Raw genomic sequence first — 18,388 nt, 5'->3', positions numbered from 1 at the left:
GCAGGAATTACATCGCTTACAGTTGCGTTTACATTTATTACCAAAAAAAAGTTGTTTAAATGCAGATGGTATGTTGAAAATGAGAAAAAGAAATTTGTTTGATCTCAGCTCAATTGAGGCCGCCATTTTGAAAACAATTTTTAAAACTGCATCCTTATGTTGCAAAGGAACTGGCAACCGATTTTACATCATTTCATGTGCACAGAAAAAAAAATCTGACTTTCTTTTTTACAATATTAAAAAAAAAAAAAAATACAAAAAAAAAAATTCAAAAAATTCATTCTATTTTTTTTTTTTTTTTTGAGATTTCGAAATAATTGGGCGGCGGATCCGTTAACCAGTTTAATAAAAAAAAAAGGCCTTACTTTGTACATGTGGTCCTTTACAAACTGTATTTAAATTACCATTTTCCCATAGCAATTATCACTTTCCTTAGCAACCTTCCACCTCCATAGCAACCACAATCTTCCTTAGCAGTCCTGTCTTCCCTTAATGACCATAGACTGCCTTAGCAACCCTCAAATTCCTTAGCAACCATATTTTTTCTTAGTAAACAATGAATTTTATGACAGTAGCTTGTTTCCCTATAAACCAGCATATTCGTCGGCAACCATGGACCCCCTAAGCAACACTAACTTACTTAGCAACCACATTTTGTCTTAGCAACCATGCAAAGACTTGGCAATAGCTTTCTTTTCTAGTTTTTCCAGGTGTTCTGTTCTCCAAAAGCTCCCTCTATGTTTTATTTCAGATCTCTTATCAGAAATGCAAGCTGTATGGCAGATCAGCTGAATGCAGGTCGCCCACTTTTCACTGAGTGTGTTAGGGGTTCGGTCATTCAAGCCCTTGGAGTTAATCAGCGTAACCTGACTAGTTGCATGGGTAAGGATTACACTGTCTTATAGTACAGCAGGCTTATTTGATATAAAAGATCGTGTTTTAAATTTGCCTTGTTCTGAAATTGAAGTATGTGCTATTAGTTTTCTCAGGTTAAAGTCACATTTAAGAAAGAATATTTCTGAAAGTTTGGGTGGTCCATGAATCTTTCAAATGATTACTTGAAAATGAAAAAGATGTATAATGATAAAGAAATACCAAGCTTGTCCACATGAACAACCCGTATAAAGTTATTAGATCATGAGTAAATTATGATGTTTTTTTAAAAAAAATATGTTTTCTTTCAGAATACAATGTAACAGTTTATTTCAACAATGAGATCATGAATGACACTGCAGCTCGGAAAAAGCGTCAAATACCAGACTCACACATATGCAATCAACAATTGGTTGACCAGTATATGCCAATCATAATATCCAAAATGGTATGTTCCACTTTTAGTCAAAATAGTGTAAATCTTATCATATAAAAAATATTTTTGTCTTAGACTTGTCTTAAGTCTGTCATTTTTTAACAAAAATAGTTGTGGAATAGTCCTAGCCTTGGCCCCATTGTCATTAACCTAGACCATAACTCACTAAATCACCATTCAAGGTATTCAAATGAAGCTCGGTACACATGTTGCACACATATTACAACTCTGACTTTTAAATGTATTGAGTTATGTCCCTTGACTGATAAACAACAGTTTAGCCTCTCTTGTTAAAGTTACTCATTCATAAGTGATAAAGGTTTGGTAATCCAGACACTTACTGCATTTAAAAAAAATATTACAAAACATTTATTATTTATAATTTCAGCTTTTAGTTTATTGTGATTTATACTATTACAGTCATTAGTTTGCTTAAGTAAAAACAGATGTAAAATTATGTTGTTGTTTTTTAATCTTTTATGCTCCTTAAGTGATTTTCAGGCTGACATATTTTCCAAAATTTCTTACCCCTGATGAATTCACCTATGAATTGTTTTCCTTGTCATTCTGAATGTACAAGTGGACAAACCTGAGATTCTCCAGCTCCAGGGACTCGCATACTATCTAATATTATCATTCTTCCCCCACACAGATGTTTGGAGACGGAGCCACTTCCGCACACTACCGCACCATGTGGTGTAACAATGCCTTCATATACCTGACATTCTCCCTCTACACAGACATACAAGAGCATGAGATCTACAATCTCCTGCAACCACTATTTTCCACTTACAACAACCCTGATCTGCCAAGTGGGATATCTTATTACTCTCAGACAGGTACATTCTTTATATTCAAGTGATATAATACAAATATCAGATGTCATGGAGGATGATAGCATATAATGTTAACCCAAGAACGTTAATGTCAACCGAGGTGTTAGCAAATTTTTTGATCAGTTCACAATCAGTTGTTTTTTCACACAAGTAAGTTTTTGGTCCAAAAGTTTATTTTCTGCAAAAAGTCGACTTGATCTATTGGAAATTCCAAGTGTCTATTTTTTGACCCACGCAAGGGTAATATTATAATATCCCCCCATGAAATCGTTATGTCTGGTCAACAGTATGGATTAGCTGATGTTGTGTATGGGCAGGTCTCGTGAGGTATAATAATAATCATTATGTAAGGACTCCTTAAAAAGATATCTTTTTGCAGTAGCTGTACTGTCTAACCAAATTTGCCGCGATTTAATTCTGATGACACCAGGTGTTGGCAAACAAAGTTGTTTGTGTGTTGTTGACTTGTTTATTGTAATAAACATAAATACAAAACATTGCCGAGTGTGTAGTTTAATTTTAAAGTTACAAAATGTTAATTTTGAATATTTAAAGTTTTCGCCTAAAGCTTTTTCTTTTTAATATAGGCATTATTTTATTTAAGAAACAAATTAATAAAACTCCTCTATTCAGACCACCTATGGGACTTTGAGAAAATGGTCTTAATAGCGGGTTGGTCTCATTAATGAGTTTGTGCTGAGTAAGGTTGTGAATGGTCAATTGGTGGAATACATAAGTTTCTAACTATGTGTTGCTGGGTATTGTTATTGCATGTTTTAGATTTGGATTCTCTTAAGATATGTACCAGACAACACAACAATGTGAGCATCTGCCTGAAATGCTTTTATTGTTTAATTGTGTTAAAACCAAAGTGAACTAGATCCTACTGTCTGTATTTCAGTTGACCTCTTCAAGATCAATAGGTGTAGCGACCCCAAAACATTGAAGGGTGTTGCTTTACATTGCTTGAGAAGTGATGCATATAGGGATTTTGCGGATTGGCAAATTTGCAGGTAGGTTGGGATTGCTGGACCTTTAAGAGGGCCCAAATTTTCACAGGGATGTGATTTGTTCGTGGATTCCCAGGTCTCTGAGCATGGCCCCAGGACTAATATTTTTTTTAAGCTTACTTGTTAGAATTGACACTTTAGTCTGTTTGAAATTCAAGCCAGAGGGAGGCCTCAAAAGAGCTTTTAAAAAGCTAGTTTTGCTTCTACCACAATTAATAATATTGTTTTAATATTCCAAAAAGGATGAATAAATGTCGGAAACAATGGTTCTTATGAAGGCTCCAAGTTTAATTTGAAAGAAATGAGCATAAAGTCTATAATTATATAGACTATATAAGACAATAGTAGATCACAGTAAATCTTTTAGCATTCACCAATCATTTAATATTTTTGTGCTTTCTGCTATTAAATACATGGTTACAATCTTGTTATCAGTAATTAATATTTTCTATAAATGCATTATTTAGTAAACAGTAAATGGTTTATCAGTCAAATTTGATGTTTGTTATACATGTGTATGTAATGATTTTATATAAGAGTGTCACTTTAATGCTTTCAGGCCTTTAGCTGGATCAAGCCAAACTATTTTGTTTTAGTATCATCAGTATATATGTGTTATTTCCCTTTCAAAGTATTTCACCTTGAGAGACGAAGGTTAACCTCATTTATTGCTGTATTTTCAGCTTTGGAGAGAAAATAAACCAATGCATTGTTGATGTTGTACACGGCCTAGCTGACAATCACTATCAAGATGGAGAGTGCGGCGTCTATGATCTCTTAAACAACAGAAAATTACTGGAAGACCTTATTGATGATCTGCGGGTGCATCCTGATATTCCGGCAAACTATTTAGACAGACTTCAGGGATTCAATCCAGATCAGTGCAGTAAGAATATATGTCATCTGGTTTCAGCGGCTTATGCAGACTTGATGATTGCTGAAATATACTACTGTACTTGAAGAACCTGGTTTCATTCTTTTTGGAATTTTTAATTTTTGTCTTTATATATTTGCAATACTGAGAGGGTTTTACCAGCCAAAGAATATGCTTTATCTTTGTTTCCAGTGAAAGAAGGAGATATATACCCTTGTAATGATGATACCAACTTTAAGCTCTTTTATGATGAATGCTATGCAACCTTAGTTGAAGATGAAGGAATTTCTTTTAACTTTTTGGATGACCCCAACCAGAACTATGGAATCACTCCTCAGTTGTGCGGGTATGGTATAGCGTTTTATTTTTGTTTTAGGCAAATATAAATAAAGCTCTAGATTTTCATCCATTTTTGGTTTGAATGGGGCTCATCCAGGGGGCCGACATTTTATTGTTTATTTTCTTAGATGACTGTTTTACTGTTGAATATGTGTGCTTGCTCTTTCTTATTGCATTAAGGACCATATATGTGTTTCTAGACGAACCACGAACAAGATCGTAACAATTCTCCTTTTTTACATGTGAATGTTATACATCGACACTGTAGGAATAAATAAATGCCGTTCCCGGACAGTACCGGACCGATACGCAAATACAGGCCCTAGTTCAACATTTTTATTTGAGTCAATAAAATTTAAGGAGTGGCAGAATAAAGAGGAGGTGGTTGGGGATGAAAATCTAGCAATTAATTTATGGTCGCCTTTTATATAATTTGTTGGTACTTTTGCAGCATTTTGTATGGTTGACTTTATTAAACGACTGTATCTTTTATTCATTACGTAAGTGTTTTATGCATGTTAGAAACTGAAAACAATGCCAAGAGTACTCATAGAAATTAACAACCGTATGACGTCACACTTACATGTCAAGTTGCTACTCATGGAGAACATAAATATAAAAAAGAATATGTTTACATGTTTTTGGTAACAGAAAAACAGAGATTGATGTTCCGATTCTTAAGCACTTTTAGTTTAAAACCTATAAATTAGAACTCAATGATCAATGTCTTATCAGTCTATTTCATCTTAACGCATTCATGTCTTTTTTAACTGTTTTAGAGTATACCATGAGATTGTCTCTTGTGTGGGTATTAAAACACGAGAGCCTGGTGAAGACTGCTCATTTTATGATGTCCAACGTTACGTATACAACCAACTCAGGTGGCAGCCGACTGGAAATAACTTGCCGATATATGATGAATCATACAGTATTCGGGACTACTGTAGAGGTAAGAAATATGTCCATCATGTAAGATAAGGGGTTTATAAGGTTTTATGTAATTTATTTAGCTTTTTCCTTCTTTTAATGTTACTTGAGTTACAATTCTCTCTTTTGCAATTATAAGATCCCCACAAAAATTTGCTGGTGCCATATAGTTATCACCCTTTTGGTCTGTCCGTCTGTCTGTCAGTTTGACTGTTTGTATACATTTTTATGATTTTTTGTTAATCAGCTGTTCAAGATATCAAATTCATAATTTCTAAACTACCTCACAGTAATATTGAAAAATGTAAAAATAATCTTTAAGCCAGCCTGAGAGCAATGGTGATACATCGGAATTACTTTGCTCGTTGTCATTGTCATGTTCATCATTCTTATCAAACTTACATTTCCAATCAATAACTACATCAATAATTGACTTAATGAAGAGTCTTCAAACTTTATTTTGCACATGGTCAGTAGATGACCCCTTTTGTTTTTGGAGTCAATAGGTCAAGGTTATGGTGACCTCTACTAGAAGTATTACAGATGTTTCCAATCAATTAACTTCGAATGACTTGATGCTGCCTTTTTTAACTTGGTATGCATATTGCTCATGGTTGGTAGATGACCCCTGTTGATTTTGGGGTTAGTATACCAAAGGTCAAGGTCATGGTATCCTTTACTAAAAAAATACACGTGTTTCCAATCAACTTACATTGAATGACTTATTGAAGTCTGAAAACTTGGTATGCATATTGCTCATGGTCAGTCCATGACTTCTATTGATTTTTGTGTCAGAAGGTTAAAGGTCAAGAGCATGGTAACCTTTACTAGAAAAAAATACAGGTGTTTCCAGTCAATAAATATTGAATGACTTGGTTTCGGGGTCAGTATGTTAAAGGTCAACGTCATGGTAACCTCTATTAGAAAAAATACAGGTGTTACGAATCGATAAACATTGAATGACTTGGCATAGTCTGAAAAACATGGTTTACATATTTCTCATGGTTGACAGTTAACCGCTGTTGGTTTTAAGGTCAGTAGGTCAAAGGTCCAGGTCATGGTGACCTTAATACAAAAATATAGGCACTTAAGACATGCAACACAACTGATTCACTGGAATCTTAATTAAAAACAACTCCTTTCGAGAAAAGAAATAGGTTAAAAAAATTGAAAAGATGGGCAGGGAATCTAGGTACAAGGGTGAAATTCTAGTTGTTGCTTTTCTGTTGTTATGAATACTGTAGATTGGTTTAGGTTTCCAATGCTTTTATTTTCAGGAATAAATGTGTAAACACCAATTCACTAATGCATATGATTTAATATTTTCATAACTTAGTAAAAAAAAAAAACTCGACAAAATAGTAATAATATTTCTTCTTTGTTATGATAAATAGACATCATAAACTTTAAGGAATCTTACAGTATAATATTGTCATTCACTTAAGCTTAAAAAAGTTAAAATGAATAATAATAATATGTCAACATTGCTTTCATTAATAAGACATAGAGCTATGATTGAGTGGGTGAAAGTGTTGGTGTGGTTTAATATTTGCTGCTCAACCAAAATACCATGTCTATAGTTGGGCTCAAATGAAATTGATATAAAGCAACTATTTTTTCTACAGCCTATCAGCCTGTGTGTTCAGCTGAGTATATCATGGATGCCCGCTACGGTGATTGCTATGGCAACTATTGGGACTACTATCAAAATGACTGCAAGTAAGTCAACATGTTCAAACGGTCATTTTAGATCAGGACATTGATTGTTTTAAATTTGTATCATTGATTTTCTTCAGAAAAATGCTGGGTTGAAGGATGGAAAATTTCCTGATTTCCTTTTTTTTGGCGGGCCAGTGCATCAATGGAACTAAATTTTACCAAACAACTGTCTCTTATTGTTGTGTGTGTTTTTATATTTCACACATGTTGTCAAAAACAGTACGCACATGTATAGCCAGGTCCTTATCCATTGCTTAAATCATTGTTATGGTCTTTTGAAAGAAAGCAACAACAGACAACCTTTACTGTTCACTCTGCTCTCTGTTTTTGTTTTTTTTGTTTTTTGTCTTGGTTGGCAGTGTGCAGATACATGAATGTCATAGAAAATCAGACAAGCATTGAAGTTAACTTCATGGCTCTCTTGTTATTATATCGGTGATTAAAGATATTAGCGTGACATGGTGCTTGGCTGACATTTTAACCCAGTATGCTGATCTTAAAACTGCATGTTTGTGGAAAGGTTTCATGTATAACTACTTGACTACACAGTAGCTCTTGTGAAATTCACAGCCGTTTTAACCATTCAGTGGCCATATGCATTATGAAACATGGTTAAAATGTTCATCGCAGTTGACTGCTGAGTTTTTCTTTTTGGGATATAATGAGAATGTGAATGTGTTTAATCCTTTTCCCCTCATTTTATTAGAAATAGCTTGGACCGAGATCATGTTAAGAAGTTTATGAAGTGTGCAAAGACGCGGGCCGTTTTACGAGGGGAGACAGATTGCACCATGGAAGCTCTACGGGATCTTATTAAGTCAGACTCGCTCAACCTGGGATTAACTAAACGTGGTGTGGACTTCGATACATGCATCAATGGTAATTATTCAGTTAAAAATATTTTTCTATTTGCCATACTTCTAAAAATAGAGTGGCTTGGTAACACCACGGGTCTTTTTTTAAAAATTGCTACATAACAAAAAGGGCTGATGATGATTCTGGAACCAGTCCCAAAAGAATCATGTCATTTTCGTGAATATGATCTCAGCAGGTTTTATATGAATATCAGACCTTGGATGCACTGCTTAAGATTTTGGCTATTTAGCGCTATAATCCAAACTTCTATGCAGTGGTATAATAGAAGAAATCGCCACCTAGCCCTATACAAACAACTCTAATGCAACAGAATGCTAGCAGAGAGCCTCACTAAGCCGTGTATAAAGAACTTCTATGCAACAGTAGGTAGGTTCCCATTGCAAAAGTTTTGCTGACTCAAGGAAAGTTCTATTTTGATTCAGCTAATGTTGCAGAGAAGTTCTGCATCAAAAATTAAGTAAAAACATTTGGACTTTCAAAGAGGCTTTCTGGAGGTGAACCATTCCCACACTTGTCCTATTTTAATTTATGTTTTTGTCTTATGTGTAGAGGACTCTTATATAGGACAATGATATACAGGGCAAAGGAAACCATATCGATTTAGAGTGAAGCTAGAACCCAAATATCCCATACAGAATCACCTACTAACATATATATCACATCAGCAACCAATTAACATTGATCATTTATTTATCTGAATCGGAAAATAAACCATTACGGTACAACATAAAGGTGAGTGACAAATATGGAAAAATATGGGTCACCACCTAATAGTCCAGGACCAATTGTATTGCCTCATTCATGTTGGAGGCGATATATATCGTGCTATACCCTGATGCTAATATATATATATATATATTCATGACATATTTTGATCATGGGGACCATGCATACATTCCAGATGAAGATATAACGGAGCTTAACAATCTGTTTTCGGGAAGCGTGTGTACAATGACACCGGTCATTGAGCACCTGTCCAAGTCATGTGCCGACACGAGGGACTCGTGTCCAGGAGCTCTGAACAATCTTGTTACTGAAAATAGCAGGGCAGGATGCAGGTTAGTTCCCGAGGTCTCTCGTTCTGACCTTGTGGGGTAGGGTTACATGTTGGAAATCATATGAAAAGCATTCAAAATATAGATGTGTTTTTAATTATAGGCCACTTTTGTTAACTTGATGTGGTTGAGCTTTCAATGTAGATGGGATTAAAATGTATAAACCACTTATTTCAACCTGGCTGGATAGGATTGAATGATTCTGGTTATAGTTAAATGCTGGTAGACATATGATTGATAATTCAGTGTTATCACATTGGTTTTGACATGGCAGGGTAGGGTGAATGGTTTATGGTTAAGGACATTTTATTTAGATTCCAATCAATCTTTTGTTTATTGTCTTAATTCTGACAAGTGATGGATTTTTAATTTAACATTATTATTAAGTACAATGTAAATTATCAGGATAAAAGCAATTTCCATCTACGTTTCAAAAGCTTGAACATGTCATGAAGTTAATTTTCTGCAGAATCATTGCCTTAATGCAAGAACTCAATATCTGCCTCTATTTCTAAATGCAGTTACAAAGTTCTTGCACTAGGGTGACGAGATGACTCTATCACAAAAATAACTGAATATGAACAAAATAAGACTAAAAATGAACTGAATTAATTTTGTTTTCCAGCTTTTTGACGCACACATTTTCATGTGTGAATACCAATTTGACGTCTTATGGCTGTACTGTTGACCAAATGCTGGACACTAGTTTCCCTGAAGACTCTCTTTTCCACCTCTCTTCAGATAATAAAGACAAATGCAGAGGTATGAAACCAACTGATGTTTTCAAAAGCTACCTTATCTGTACAGCTATGTTACCCATCCAACTTATCTATGTAGCTATCTTATCTATGCAGCTACCTGATGTTTACAGCTACCTTAACTGTGCAGCTCCCGAAAGTGTACAGTCACTTAATGTGATCAACTACCTTATCCATGCAGCTACCTAGCATGTACAGCTACCTACCGGTAATGTGTACAGCTACCTTATCTGTACACCTACCTTATTTGTACAACTACCTTATCTATACACATATCTTATCTATACAGCTACCTTGTCTGTACACCTACCTTATCTATACAGCTACCTTGTCTGTACACCTACTTTATCTATACAGCTACCTTGTCTGTACACCTACCTTATCTTTACAGCTACCTTATCTGTACACCTACCTTATCTATACAGCTACCTTATCTGTACACCTACCTTATCTATACAGCTACCTTATATGTACAGCTACCTTGTCTGTACACCTACCTTATCTATACAGCTACCTTATCTGTACACCTACCTTATCTATACACCAACCTTATCTATACAGCTATTTTGTCTGTACACCTACCTTATCTATACAGCTACCTTGTCTGTACACCTACCTTATCTATACAGCTACCTTATATGTACACCTACCTTATCTATACAGCTACCTTATTTGTACACCTACCTTATATATACAGTTACCTTATCTGTACACCTACCTTATCTATACAGCTACCTTATATGTACAGCTATCTTGTCTGTACACCTACCTTATCTATACAGCTACCTTATCTGTACAGCTACCTTTTCTGTACACCTACCTTATCTGTACAGCTACCTTATCTTTACACCTACCTTATCTATACAGCTACCTTATCTGTACACCTACCTTAGCTATACAGCTACCTTATCTGTACAGCTACCTTATCTGTACAGCTACCTTATCTATAAAGCTACCTAATCTGTGATGCTATTTTTTCTGTGCAGCTACCTTATTTGTGATGCTATTTTATCTCTACAGCTACCTAATGAGTACAGCTACCTTTTCTGTTTCTCATCTTTACAGCTACATTTTCTGTAAAGCTACATTAAATGGACAGGTATGTAGAAGTATACCAAAAAATCATACTTAAACAATCAGGAATATAAATGATCTATTCTTTTTTTCATACAGAATATCTGACAGAAGCTGCTTACACCTCCTGTTTTAAACCAGCCTTTTATGAGAACAGAATGGCAGCTTTTAACTGTGTTAACCTGACTGACATTGCCCGTCATGTGTTAGATGCGGATGACCCAACACTGTGCAGGTATGTGGTTGCTTCCATGTGGGAATATCAAAAGTGCATCATGAAAATTTTGCTTTTAAAGTTATGTACATGTTGTATGTCACTCATTGTATACTAACTAATATCTAAATGCAGCTTGTTATTCTTTTATACCACTTAAGTTTTAATCTTATTCTGTGTATCTGCCAGACAGCTGTGATGGTTATAAATCTGTTTTGTTGCATTTCAGCCAGATAGCTGTGATGGTTATAATTCTGTTTTGTTGTATTTCAGCCAGATAGCTGTGATGGTTGTAATTCTGTTTTGTTTTATTTCGGCCAGACAGCTTTGATGGTAATAATCTTGTTTTGTTGTATTTCAGCCAGATAGCTGTGATGGTTATAATTCTGTTTTTCTTTTGTATTTCTGCCAGACAGCTGTGTATAACCAGACAGCTGTGATGGTTATAATCTTGTTTTGTTGTATTTTAACCAGACAGCTGTGATGGTTATAATCTTGTTTTCTTATATTTCAGCCAGACAGTCGCAATAGTTATAATCTTGTTTTGTCATATTTCAGCAGGACAGCTGTGATGGTTATAATCTTGTTTTCTTATAAAAAATCATTTCAGCCAGACAGCCGTGATGGTTATAATCTTGTTTTGTCATATTTAAGCAGGACAGCCGTGATGGTTATAATCTTGTTTTGTCATATTTCAGCAGGGCAGCTGTGATGGTTATAATCTTGTTTTCTCATATTTCAGCCAGACAGTCGTGATGGTTATAATCTTGTTTTGTCATATTTCAGCCAGACAGCCATGATGGTTATAATCTTGTTTTGTTGTATTTCACTCAGCTGGCTGTGATGGTTATAATCTTGTTTTTTTTGTATTTCAGAATGAGAGAGTACTCTGTACGGTGTCTAGGAAATTTGGCCACAGATGCTGGGGTCCAATGCTCCACTCAAGACCTCACACAAGCATTGACAGACAGCATGGGCATTCTAGAAACCATACAGAGAATAGCTGACTGCCGTACATTTGAAGCCTCTGATGTATTTGGCACATGCCCAGGTATGATGTTTGTTGTTATTTATTTCATGAATATACAGCATCTTTATAAAAAAGAATAGCATTAAGTATTAAGGATATAGCTGATAGGTAATTTAACCTCTTTCCTTTTTCTATCATGTTAATAGACATTGCATTTACAAGGTTTATAAGGGGTTGTAAAATATTCTCCAACATGGGCATGTAGTAGTTACACACTAGCTGCACTAGATCAATACCTTACAAATGTCCTCATTAACAATCTTCTGTTATTGCAGTCAATATCAATCCAAAATAATACTGGACAAATTATATCTCATCCAACTCTTTACATTTACTTTGATTTCAGATATCACAACAGTGACAGACAACAGTTGTACAGACAAGACATTTATCTCAGACATAGCTGTGGCTGTGTGCTTGCCACAACTTCAACAGTGGTACATGTACAATAACACAGATACAATGTACAATAACACTGGAATGCAGAACAATAACACTATGATGCAGAATGGAACAAGCCAGAATGGAACAATGCAGAATGCCACCATACAGAATGGAACAAGGCAGGATCGTACCTTTAATGCCAGCTGCATGTAAGATTAATATGAATTTCTACACTTGATAGGAAAAACTTAACACATCTTGAGATTGTCTCTTCATTTAAAGGCACTTGCTCATAGTTTGTGCACATTTAACGAACAAAATTATTATTAAATTAAATTTTAATTGTTTTTTTCCTGCATTTTTTGTTATCAAAGAGTAAAACTATTAGAAAATAAGTCTTTTCAGATGCATTACCATGAAAACTTATTTTTGGTTCGAAAGCATCATTATTTGTAGTCTTTACATTGTCAGCATCATTTTGAAAACCTTTGACCTTGGCCATAACTGAGCAAATGTTCACACAGATCTTGTTGCCAGAGACAAATTGCAAATGTATATTAAGTAAGACCCATTACTCTGCTTAAAAATAGTAAATATTATGTCCCATCACTGACAGAAAAAAACATGAAAGACAGGTATTGGTATTCAATTGTAGTATTGTGCACATAAACAGAGATAACTATTGTAGAGTAGGGAAACGACATACTACAAGCCAGTGACTGCCAATAACAATATAAATGGCGCTTTCGAACCATTTGTTTTTTATTTTCTAGTACATTTGGTGATTTAAAGTCGTGCACAATGAATACCACAAGGCGGTTATTGCCAATGATTGAAGGGGAGAAAACATCCTGTGCTATGACTGACATAGAGGGCGCATTCGAGGAACACTCGCAACTTATCTCACAAAAACTGGGACTCAACATCACCACTTGTCAGGGTAAGAAGTTCAACACGTCTGAATATACAGTGTGTTAATTATTAATTGATTTGTTAAAAGATCTGTGAAATATGTAGCAAGTGAACCATGTGCAATTCAACATTTACTGGAGAAAGAATTCAAGCTCATGCAGCCACATGGAATGACATAAAACCACATACAGCTACATCAAAGCATTTACAACCATATCAAACCACATCCAACTTCATGCAACTGCATTGAATCACAGCAAACCACATGTAGCCACATGGAATCACATTCAACCACATGGAGTCACATGCAATCACATCCAACCACATTGAATCACAGGCAATCACATCCAATCACAGGCAGTCACATTGAATCACCAGCCACCACATTGAATCACAGGCAATCACACTGAATCACAAGCAATCACATTGAATCACAAGCCACCACATTGAATCACAGGCAATCACATTAAATCACCAGCCACCACACTGGATCACAGGCAATCACATTGAATCACCAGCCACCACACTGAATCACAGGCAATCACATTGAATCACAGGCAATCACATTAAATCACAGGCAATCACATCCAACCACATTGAATCACAGGCAACCACATTGAATCACAGGCAATCCAATCCAACCACATGCAACAACATCCAACCATATGCATCTACATAGTATCACAGGCAATCACATTGAATCACAGGCAACCACATTGAATCACCAGCAACCACATTGAATCACAGGCAATCAAATTGAATCACAGGCAATCACATCCAACCACATTGAATCACATCCAACTACATCCAACCACATCCGATCACATGCAACTACCTACCTTATACAGCATACAAGGACATGCAAGGCCATACAGAAAATTCTGCGGGGTTTTCCAATAGGGAATATACGCCATGGCTGTGAATTGACCTCTTCTTATATCCAATATGCTGTTGCCTCTATTGAATAGCAACTTATTATAATCTTATACACGTTATAGACATGACATCACAATCAAATATTGTTTAAAGTTATGCATGTTCTTTAACAACCTCTTTTTATGTATTTTATCAAATTCTTATCACGTAAATAGAATACCACATTTGTGTTTAGTTGTTAAAAAAATAATTAAACTGGTATACTACTTATTGAATTGCCATTTGTGTTATTATTGTTTGCTGTAAAATCTAACAAGAATCTGCTCAATTTCAGGTGCATGCTTCCAAAATCTTCGCGAGATTGTGCACAACTGCTCCCTTGATATAGGTTACTATAGTAGCTATGAAATCCCATACTGCAGGTGAGAGTTTCACACATTATTTTATTTTTATTTTTGCAATGGTGCTTTTGCAATTAACATCAATTGTTCAAGCTATTAAAGTTTGCATTCTCAATAAAAGTTATATGAAAAATACACCAGTACAAATAAGTGTGCTTCAGGGTCACGTCAGGTTTTAATAACAAACTCTGCAGGCGATGGGACACTTGCGGTCGATAATAATTTCTGGAACATCTTGGGCTAAACTCAGAGTGAATATCATTACCGTATGTAACCTTCCTACCAGAGCCTCCATTATTTTGACCCACATTAATCTGATAAATATAGCAATCTAAAAATAGTTATATTCTGCTAAAAATAAAATGCCAGGATACAGAAATACAGCGCGGACATAGCCGAACAAGCAAGAACTCATACTCGGACTGCTAAACATATAGCGCATTGAGACAAAAAAATGGGTTAAAACGACATGAAAAGAAGTAGTTCTTTGGAGTTTGCAGTCTTAAGGCTACCTGAGCACATGTGCTATCATGTCTAAAAATAAAAAATAAACTTTTGAAATTGTTATACTAAAAAGTTTCGAAGCAACACTTCCTCTACGAAAATAGTGACACAAGAGAGAGAAATAAGAGTAGAAAATAATCAAAATCTCAGTAGAATGTTTAGCAAACCAAGGGTTGATATGAAAATTGCAATCAGCCTTGACCTGCCCACCTACAACAGTTAGTCCAGTTGAATATTGTGTCTGCTTTTGAGCCAGGATCTTGGTCAAATAGGACATAGTTACAAACTATACTTGAGAGTGATTTATATCAGCTAATAGATGTCTTCCCACCTTAGTGTAAACTATTGGTGTAAACCAATTGGTTTGTAATCTCTTGTTATAAACTATTGGGGTAAAATATTGGTGTAAGCTATTGGTGTGAACTTTTGGTGTAAACTGTTCGGGTAAAATATTAGTGTAAACTATTGATATAAACTATTGGTGTTAAACCATTGGTGTTAAACTATTAGTGTAAATCAATTGGTTGGTAATATATTGGTGTAAACTATTGGGGTAAACTATTGGTGTAGCTATTTGTGTAAACTATTGGATTAACTATTGGTGTAAGCTATTGGTGTGAAATATTGGTGTAAACTATTGGTGTTAAGTATTGGTGTAAACAATTGACAGTTTACCTGTTGTATTTGTTACAGAAAGCAGCAGTACATGTACCAGTGTGTGGATGGGGCCTTGTACCGACAGAACAACATGAAGCCATGCGGTGCAGAGAACATAAACTCTGCAATTAGGGTTGCCACAGGGGGGAAGTTTAATGGATGTCCAGGTGAGATGTAGAAGATTATTGGGTGCAAGCACATTTCTGTGAATTTGTCCCTTTGGTGTTTGGATTTGTTGACAATTTTTATTCAACATTGATCGCAATTCAGGCTAGTAGAAAATTTCATTGTTCCTATGCTTTACAGAGTTAGGCTTGAATGTGTTTTTGAGGTTTACTAAGGGATAGAGATTTAGGCTGGTTTTTGAAAATCTGAAATTCTTACATCGATCCAACATATAATACTATGTATATGAACTACTTTTAGACTACTTTTTAAACTACTTTAACAAAAAGTCAGAAAAGCTAAGTTGTCTTTGTGTAATTGGCCGCGGCTTCATCTTGCAAATAACATGAACCATGGCCATTTAACTAAAATTCTGTGCCAAGGTATTATAATGACATAAAACTTAGACCACATGTTCACTATGATAAAATCCATTATGAACGTCAAATTCCATAAAATAATTGTCATGTTATTCCTCTTGATCATTTATTAAAATGGCTGTTGTTTAGCATTCCCTAAAACTGCTCTTGTTTGAATATTGTGATGCTTTAAATATAAAGGCAAATCCTATACCAAAGTTGGAATTAAGGGAACAGTGTGTCATACTGCCTTACATGTCAGGTATTTGTGATCGTACTTCCCTACATGTCAGGTATTTGTGATCATACTCCCCTACATGTCAGGTATTTGTGATCGTACTGCCCTACATATCAGGTATTTGTGATGGTACTGCCCTACATGTCAGGTATTTGTGATCATACTCCCCTACATGTCAGGTATTTGTGATCGTACTGCCCTACATATCAGGTATTTGTGATCATTCTGCCTTACATGTCAGGTATTTATGATTATACTGCCCTACATATCAGGTATTTGTGATAATACTCCCCTACATGTCAGGTATTTATGATCGTACTTTCCTACATATCAGGTATTTGTGATCATACTGCCTTACATGTCAGGTATTTGTGATCATACTGCCCTACATGTCAGGTATTTGTGATCATACTGCCCTACATATCAGGTATTTGTGATCATACTCCCCTACATGTCAGGTATTTGTGATCATACTGCCCTACATGTCAGGTATTTGTGATCATACTGCCTTACATGTCAGGTATTTGTGATCATACTGCCCTACATATCAGGTATTTGTGATAATACTCCCCTACATGTCAGGTATTTGTGATCATACTGCCCTACATATCAGGTATTTGTGATAATACTCCCCTACATGTCAGGTATTTGTGATCATACTCCCCTACATGTCAGGTATTTGTGATCGTACTGCCTTACATGTCAGGTATTTGTGATCGTACTTTCCTACATATCAGGTATTTGTGATCATACTCCCCTACATGTCAGGTATTTGTGATCATACTCCCCTACATGTCAGGTATTTATGATCATACTGCCTTACATGTCAGGTATTTGTGATCATACTCCCCTACATATCAGGTATTTGTGATGGTACTGCCCTACATGTCAGGTATTTGTGATCATACTGCCCTACATGTCAGGTATTTATGATCATACTGCCCTACATGTCAGGTATTTATGATCATACTGCCCTACATGTCAGGTATTTGTGATCATACTGCCCTACATGTCAGGTATTCGTGATCGTAGTGCCCTACATGTCAGGTATTTGTAATCATACTGCCCTACATGTCAGGTATTTGTGATCATACTGCTGTACATGTCAGGTGTTTGTAATCATACTGCCCTACGCTGAAGGGAATGTGTTTTTATCTTGTAAACAAATTGATAATTTGAGACAATGAGTTATATGATAATAATGACATTCAGTTCTTAATGGACACTTTATTTCACATATATCTACTTGACTTTGAGCAGACCCCCGTCAAGAGCGGCCAGTTGATGTTTGTAACAATGTGACGGATTTTGCTTCCCTGGCCGTACAGAGCTGTATGGAACAGTTGCGATGGCTTGGCAACTCTACAGACCTTTTAACTGATGCTTGCAAGTCAGTATAATGATTCAGTTAAAAACTACACTAGTTTTATGCCATAATGTTATGGTGCTAAATTGTTAATTGCAATGTCTTTGGTATTGTTTATATAAGTTTTTATTATTCTTGTGAAGTACAGATTGAAAGAGTTTATACATGACTACACTTCAGTTTAAGCTGTGTTAAAAGAAATATGTCCCACAGGATTTTACATATAGTATCTTTCTGCAGCCATAACATACCACTTAAATATACTGCTAATACCAAATTTTAGCAATGTTTTTAATACATGATATTAAGATTTTGTGCCACTGATGTGTTTTTCTGTACAAATATAAACTATATGCATATTACTGTAAGCGATAATTGCTCATGGTGAAATAATAACAAATTACAATGAAAGATCTCAATATACCGGCTATCTCAAGGATGGTCCTTTAATACAGAATTTATAAAGAAAGTTTTTGTTACAATTGATTAAAAAAAATAAAAAAAT

The 18,388-nt window shown here is 35.3% G+C and overlaps 1 protein-coding gene across 2 annotated transcripts in view; it reads left to right on the top strand.

Moving 5' to 3' along the window:
• Positions 1–18,388, top strand: part of LOC128211383 (uncharacterized) — a 138,598-nt gene that overhangs the window by 72,563 nt on the left and 47,647 nt on the right. For both annotated transcript variants that reach the window (XM_052916115.1, XM_052916114.1), the window contains exons 58-75: positions 752–882; positions 1,185–1,321; positions 1,962–2,148; positions 3,047–3,158; positions 3,839–4,041; positions 4,222–4,375; positions 5,148–5,317; positions 6,921–7,014; positions 7,721–7,893; positions 8,792–8,948; positions 9,571–9,707; positions 10,877–11,012; positions 11,867–12,042; positions 12,368–12,614; positions 13,179–13,345; positions 14,528–14,615; positions 15,792–15,922; positions 17,778–17,907. In XM_052916115.1, the coding sequence (XP_052772075.1) occupies positions 752–882; positions 1,185–1,321; positions 1,962–2,148; positions 3,047–3,158; positions 3,839–4,041; positions 4,222–4,375; positions 5,148–5,317; positions 6,921–7,014; positions 7,721–7,893; positions 8,792–8,948; positions 9,571–9,707; positions 10,877–11,012; positions 11,867–12,042; positions 12,368–12,614; positions 13,179–13,345; positions 14,528–14,615; positions 15,792–15,922; positions 17,778–17,907 (2,730 nt within the window). The remainder of the gene's footprint in view (positions 1–751; positions 883–1,184; positions 1,322–1,961; positions 2,149–3,046; positions 3,159–3,838; positions 4,042–4,221; positions 4,376–5,147; positions 5,318–6,920; positions 7,015–7,720; positions 7,894–8,791; positions 8,949–9,570; positions 9,708–10,876; positions 11,013–11,866; positions 12,043–12,367; positions 12,615–13,178; positions 13,346–14,527; positions 14,616–15,791; positions 15,923–17,777; positions 17,908–18,388) is intronic.

The sequence above is a fragment of the Mya arenaria genome, chromosome 12, assembly GCF_026914265.1.
Source record: "Mya arenaria isolate MELC-2E11 chromosome 12, ASM2691426v1".
In the NCBI taxonomy this organism is placed as follows: domain Eukaryota; kingdom Metazoa; phylum Mollusca; class Bivalvia; order Myida; family Myidae; genus Mya; species Mya arenaria.
The sequence above is the reverse complement of the archived record's forward strand: the minus strand, read 5'-3'. Positions and strand labels throughout refer to the sequence as shown.